The sequence below is a fragment of the Heteronotia binoei genome, chromosome 2, assembly GCF_032191835.1.
Source record: "Heteronotia binoei isolate CCM8104 ecotype False Entrance Well chromosome 2, APGP_CSIRO_Hbin_v1, whole genome shotgun sequence".
NCBI lineage: Eukaryota > Metazoa > Chordata > Lepidosauria > Squamata > Gekkonidae > Heteronotia > Heteronotia binoei.
In genome coordinates, this window is record NC_083224.1 from 107,632,421 (window position 1) to 107,639,722 (window position 7,302).

The window sequence follows — 7,302 nt, forward strand, 5'->3', positions numbered from 1 at the left end:
GGCCCCACTGATGAACCTCCTGATGGCGCCTGTTTTTTTTTGGCCACTGTGTGACACACAGTGTTGGACTGGATGGGCCATTGGCCTGATCCAACATGGCTTCTCTTATGTTCTTAAAGCAGGTTTCTCTGCTTTAAGTCACATACCAGTTTCTGATCTTTCAAACCATGATCTCTCTCCTATTGGCATCATTGCAATATGAATGTTCCCTAGATTTCAATCATGACAAATTGAATTACTTGACCCAAATTCCAAAAGCTGATTAGTTGATTAAGGACTTATGAATGGGAAAAACTGAATTTGAAACATATGAGACAAAAAAAATCACAAATGTAAAACTTCTACAAAAGGCTTAGGGCTATCAATCCCCAGTTTGGGGGGGCAGAGGATGTGCTTGGTGTTTGGTGGCCTTCCCCACACTTCAGGGTTATCAGAAAGTGGGGAGGAGGGAGGCTGAATGTCCACAGGATACTCCATTATACCCTATGGAGACTGGTCCTCATGGGGTATAATAGAGAATCGATCCATGGATATCTAGGGATTGGAGGCATATTTTTGAGGTACAGGCGTAAAATTTTCAGCATAGCATCTGGTACCTCTCCTCAATCCCCCCCCCCCAAGTTTCAAAAAAAGATTGGACCAGAGGGTCCAATTATATGAGCCTCCAAAGAAGAAAAAGTATTTAAAAGGAACATGGTTCCTTTAAATGTAATGGCCAGAACTCCCTTCTGAGTTCAATTGTGCCTGTCACAACCTTGCTCCTGGGATCTACCCCCAAAGTCCCCAGATATTTACTGAGTCAGACCTGGCAAGCCGCTTCCATGAGACCACACTAGTGTGTAAGCGGTAGACATTGCTGAACATCAGCTGAGCATGTGTATTGCAGCCCACAAAACTACAGCTGGATGTCACTATATTATAGCATTATGTGCAAACTCTAACATAGGGGTCCTCAATGTGGTGCCCATGGGTACCATGGCAGCCACACACATTTTTACTGGAACCCACCAAGCATTTTTTGAAAGTGGGTGGGGCCACATGGGGCTCTTGTTCAGCAGGGCTTCTGACTAGCTGTGCAAATTAAAATAATGTGGATTCAGTGGCAGCTACCAACCAAGTGTTGGTTTTAAGAACATAAGAACATAAGAGAAGCCATGTTGGATCAGGCCAACGGCCCATCAAGTCCAACACTCTGTGTCACACAGTGGCAAATATTCTCTCACTCATCTTTCTCAGTATATTTTTTAAATTGCACACTTTTTTCCTGAACTTGAGCTTTCTGTGTTTGTGGCTTCACCTTCTGTAGCAGCTCCTCCCCCCAGTCTTTGGATTTATACCCGCCCTCCCCACAAGCGGGCTCAGGGTGGGTCACAGCAATGAAGTAATGTGGTTGGCTCCACCTCCTGCAAAAGCCATATTATGGTTGTGCTCACCAACCTGTAGTGCTCAATTCCACAGGTGGTCACAGAAGCACAAAAAGGTTTAGAAAGTAATTATATTTGTAAATCAACATTGTACAGCTTATATCAACAAATAAATAATTTGTTTGTACCCTGTCTGTATCTCCAATGGGAATGCAAATTGATTTACATCATTCTCTCTTCTATTTTATCCTCACAACCACTGTGAAGTAAGTTAGACAGAGACTGTGACTGGTCCAAAGTCACTCAGTGGGCTTCCATCACACAAGTGGGGATCTGAACCTGGGTTTCCCATATACTCCAACACTCTTAACCACTACACTACAATGGCTCTGTGCAGAAAATTCATAGTAAATAGTTGCTTCACTGGACATCCAAATGGCAATTTAGATATGTTATTATCAGAAAGATGTCAAAAATAAACTGAACAACAGTATTAACCTTAAAATACATTGTATAAGGACACCTTTGGGAATCTAGATTAAATATCCTTGAATATATCACTCAAGGAAACTTTATCAGTTAGAACTCAGACAAACATCACAGTGAAACTAATGTTACACTATGCCATGAGCAACTGAGAATATATGAAGCTGCTTTATAATGAATCAGACCACTGGTCCATCAGAGTCTGCACTGTTCATTCAGAATAGCAGTCCTCCAGGGTCTTGGCAGAGGTCCTTCATACCACATGCCATCAGATCCTTTAACTGGAGATGATGGAGACTGAACCTAGAATCTTCTACATGCCAAGCAGATGCTCTAACACTGAGCCACAGCCCCTCTCCTCACCAACTGCAATGTCCCATGTTACCAAATCAGTTCAAGATGAACAACTTTTGGAAATACAAGTTGTGGGACAATCTTTGTAATCTGTAACATCAGTAAATACAGAGCAACAGTAAACTAAGTGTTGGCCCATATAGAACAAATAGTTGGCCCATACTATCTCATCACCACTTCCATGCCTGAAATTGTTGTCATTCTTGTCCATGTGGAAAATTCCTCATCACTGATTTCTCTTCTTTCTAATGAAGATTAGTTGTCTACAGTCCAGTCACTCAGAAAAGTGAGAATTCCTACATTCCTATTTCAAGTTCGAAACTGGATGTTCATCTGTGGCAAAGAAGTCAATCATAGCAGGGTTCTTTTAGCTTTTGGTCTCCATATGGGCTGCCTGCACAGAGTGTCAAAAAGGTGAACTACAATGTACAAGGGAGTCTATGCTTGGAAATAAGAGCTTCTTCATAGAGTCTGCAGGGTTGTAGTGTTCTGACAAATGACACTCTTTTCCATTAGTGACCTTCCTGGAATTATTGTAGATGAATGACTATCTCCGTTTCCAGTATATCTCAAAACAAAGGTAAATTTTTCAAATGAGGAAAATGCTTGCACAGCACTAGGCAATGATTATTTACTTTTTCCCATTTGGAAATGACAGTTCAGGAATCCAGTTTTGGCTACATCCTATTGACACTCCTTTTCCTCCTTGTTTGACTATTTCATACTATCAACAAAAGCACTTTTTGGGTTGCTGGAGCAGGCAGAAAGATGTGATTCTGCATAGTGTGGGAAGATGCTATGCATATGCTCATACTTTACATCATGTGCTATTCAGCAATCAGTTATGTATTTATTTCTAATGTATGTAAGTGCAGGGAATGGAGGACTGCACTGGGTTCAAGTTTACCTACTTGTTGTATAATTACCACTTCCTTCTCTGTATGAGTGCAGAGGGGTGCAATTTCACCCTGTGAAATTAGGGCACACTCTTCTTTATGTGTGTTCAGTGTATGGGAATTAAGATGCTGAGATGGAAACTAGAATATTCTAATCCACCCAGTCCAGCATTGCATTTCTAATTGCAGCCATCTATATACCTCTGGAAGATCACAAAAATACACAAAAGTGATGAACATGTCCTGCTGTTTCTTCTCCATATCTGGAACATACAATTATACTGCCTCTTCGCACAAGCTCCATTTAGTCATCATGGCTAATGGCAAACAATTTATCTTCCAGAAATTTTCTTAACTTGTGAATTCACCTACCCTAATAACCAGAATTTAGGAAACTGAAGCTAAGCTTTATGAACCCCCTCCCCACAAAAAGTACTATGGGTACTGAACTGGATAATTCTAGAGCTTTTTAATGTAATAAGGAAGGTTCCCAAGATTTATCATCATCATTGCAAAGATGTATTTTTAAAAGTTTTTCTGTCAGAAAGCCATTTTCAGCCCTGGAAGTTGTATGATTTCAGTTCCAACTGAAATTTCAGGGAATGAAACAGGTGATCAAGGTTACACAAGTTAAGTGTGCCGAATATGCATTTGGGAATATTCTTCTATAAAGGTAAAGGTAGTTCCTGTGCAAGCACCAGTTGTTTCCGACTCTGGGGTGATGTCGCATCACAACGTTTTCACAGACTTTTTACAGGGTGGTTCGCCATTGCCTTCCCCAGTCATCTACACTTTTCCCCCAGCAACCTGGGTACTCATTTTACCAACCTCAGAAGGGTGGAAGGCTGAGTCAACCTTGAGCCAGCTACCTGAACCCAGCTTCTGATCGAACTCAGGTTGTGAGCAGAGCTTGAACTGCAGTACTGCAGCTTACCACTCTGTGCCACAGGGCTCCTTCTTCTATACAGACCTTTTAAAAGTGTATGGTGATTTCAAGTTAAGAGGTAATTTTTTAATGCAGAACTACCTCTTCATTACCCCTGAACTCAGTCACTAACATGAATTTGAATCTGGATTTCAGATGCAAGTGAATTGCCAAATGTGTTGTGAACAGGAAATGATCCTGTGAAAGTAACCCTTTCACCATCAGAACAATATTGTTTCACTGAACAGTTTAACTATTTGCAGAAGTGCATCACCTGAGTAAAAGTGATCTTTATTCCTGATGTTCTGAGGAAAAATCCAAATTCACTTTCTACCATTTTCTTCTCCAATATTTGATTGCAAAGATTTCAGCGGTCTGAGCTTCAGTTATTATCATACATTTGATCATTCAAGTTTGTGACCTGCAGAATGCAATACGTTTTGATTCATAAGAAAAATAAGGGGCTGAACAGGTGGCAGAATGGACAATGGGTGAGGTTAGAAATAAGAGTAAGTTAATCTCTGAGCACTGCTACATTGGAGAGAACCAGCTACCACTGCAAGACCTTCTCCCAAACTTCTGATATGGTCTTAGGGTTTCTATAGGGGAGGCATGATAGAGGGATGCAACGTTCTTTGAGGTTGGAAGACAATGAAATCAGCCAGGGAAATTGATTACAGTCAGGCCACGTAACATAGAATTAACATAAGAACATAAGAAGAGCCCTGATGTATCAGACCAATAGTCCATCTAGTCCAGCATCCTGTCTCACACAGAGGCCAACCAGTTCCTCTGGACAGCAAATAGGCCAAGACCTTTCTCTGATATTGCCTTCTGGCTCTGGGGTTCAGACCCTACTGCCCATCAGTTTCATTGGATGCCCTAGAGTTCTAGTATTTTGGGAGAGAAAAAAAGTTCTTGTCAGCTCTGTCAAATCTGTTCACCCCATGCAGGGCTTTTTTTGAGCAGAAACGCACAGGAACACAGTTCCGGCTGGCTTGGTGTCAGGGGATGTGGCCTAATATACAGTTCCTACTGTAGAATGAGTTTTGTAGAAAAAGCTCTATGTGGAACAATGGTGACATCAGGGGGTGTGGCCTAATAAGCAGATGAGTTCCTGCTGGGCTTTTTCTACAAAAAAAGCCCTGACCCCATGTATAAATTTATAAATCTCTATCATGCCCCTCTTAGTTGTCTCGTCTCTAAAATTAAAAGTCCCAGATTCTTCAGCCTACCCACATAGGGAAGGTGCTCCAACCCTCTAATAGTCTTGGTTGCCCTCCTTTGCACCTTTTCCAGCTCTGCAATGGAACATGTAACAAGGGGCATTGAGTTGGATACATTAAAAAAGAGGATTATATAAGCTTATGAATGATCAATCAATAAAGTTATTAATAGCTAAATGGAACCTCCATTTTCAAGTGCAGATTTCTAGGGAGTAAACAGCAAGGTTGCCTTCATGTCCTACTTGTGAATTTTCTTTAAACACTACTACTGGAGACAGGATACTGGACCAGATGGAACCTTGGTGTCCCCACCAATGTTCCCTCTAAGCTGCAGAGTCCTGTGAGCTACTGGCATTAAAATTTGTGAGCTACTGGCATTGTGAGCTACTGCACGAATTAGTGTGCTCTGGGGTCATCCTTCCTGAGCTAAGACAAAAATGTGTAAGCTGGAGGATAAAAATCTGTGAGCTAGCGCACACTAACTCAGCTTACAGGGAACAGTGGTCCCCACATATTACCACGTTTTCTCTTCCTGCATCCATTAACAGGTCCATTGGCAGTTTCTTCATAGCCAACCCAAAACTAGCATACCTGAAATCTTACACGGGCAATGCAAAACCCTCCATACAATTACATACACTGCTGCTTGTTGTTAGGACTATCTCCTCACCTCCTAGGAATTCTTCCACGTTCCCTAGTTCTGGAGAATTTAACTGTTCGCCCCCTCCCATTACTGGGGGTGGTTGTGTGTGTCCATCCTCCCTATTTCAATTTTGAATAAACATTTCTTACTAAATCCATTGCTTCTGCGCATATTTACTCAAAGGTATCAAACACTTAGGGGAAAGGACAATGTACGACAATGTCCGCTTATCGTGTGATTGTTTTATTATAAACATCCATTCCCGAGAAGCCGTATAGGCCCCTGTAGCGTCAGCCCCTCCTGTTTTGGTTCGCTCTGGAGCCACGAAACCCCTCCTTCAACCCACACCACACACGGAGGACGTTAGCCAGGTCAAACTGCCGGTCTCAGGGCCTCTTCCCACCCCCATTTTCTAGGGTGCGGAGTAAGCTATCCAGAGGAGCAGGGAGATTTCAAATGGTCTGGCCTCCTCCCCCCATTGTCTGCTCCCTCTCCGGCTCACCTGCCAGCGCTAAGATCTGGGCCTTGTGCAGCAACGGCCGCTCTCCCCAGACACCAGGGCTGCCGTCGCCGTCCTCAGGGTCGTGGGCCGGGCTGCGGTAGACCGTGTAGACCTTCTGGTTGTCGAAGTCCAGCCGGGATCGGGGGCTGAAATTTTGCACGCAGGACACTGGCAGCGCATAGCACACGTTATCCTCCAGAAATCGCACAAAGGCATACATTATGGAACGCAGGGAAGGGGGGTGAGAGGGAATGCAAAAGCAAGAAAAGCAAGGCAGGCCGCCCGGCTGACGGGATGAGGGAGGGGGCCAGCGCGGCTTGGTTCCCTCAACCCCAGCACTTCTGTTATTGTTCCTGAAAACCTGGCTCGGTGCTCGGCTAAGCTGGTCTGAGCTCCACAAGCTTCTCTTACCAAGGCAGCTGGGAGTTGGGCTTCAGCCAAGCAGCAAGAGTCGAGCGCTGAGCGAAGCGAGCACCCACTCTGGCGCTCGTCTCGGGGAAAGAATCGCTTGAGCTGAGCGAGAACACTAGTTACCTCTTGGAGGAAAGTGAAAGGTACTCGCGTTTCAAGGGCTGAGAAAAAAGGATCCCTCCCCAAGTCTGGAGGCTCGTAATGGATTTGTTGTAAACACAATTAAAAATCAGCCTGCATAGAAGAAACGGATATCTTCTACACGTCCCCGCCCCCAAACTGATACTTCCATGAAGCAGTCTTCCAGAACGACCCAAGGCAGGTTTATCACTAAAGCAATCCACTTAGGGTCCCACAGTTCCTAAAGGTTTTGATATCATACACTGTCCGGGTCTCATTTTGCTCTCGGCTGACAGCAGTGTGGGAAGAAACTACAAGTATCGTTTGCATTTATCATCATCTCCATGCCATTGCTACCTGGGTTTGCTGTCCAAA

General features: G+C 43.6%; 1 protein-coding gene across 2 annotated transcripts in view; it reads right to left on the reverse strand.

The window, feature by feature from the left end:
• Positions 1-6,873, reverse strand: part of BEND5 (BEN domain containing 5) — a 98,429-nt gene extending 91,556 nt beyond the window's left edge. Inside the window, exon 1 of one of the 2 annotated variants that reach the window (XM_060231790.1) lies at positions 6,397-6,873. In XM_060231790.1, the coding sequence (XP_060087773.1) occupies positions 6,397-6,616 (220 nt within the window). In that variant the 5' untranslated portion in view covers positions 6,617-6,873. The remainder of the gene's footprint in view (positions 1-6,396) is intronic. The other variant, XM_060231793.1, reaches the window with a different exon arrangement.
• Between the last annotated feature and the right edge of the window lie 429 nt (positions 6,874-7,302).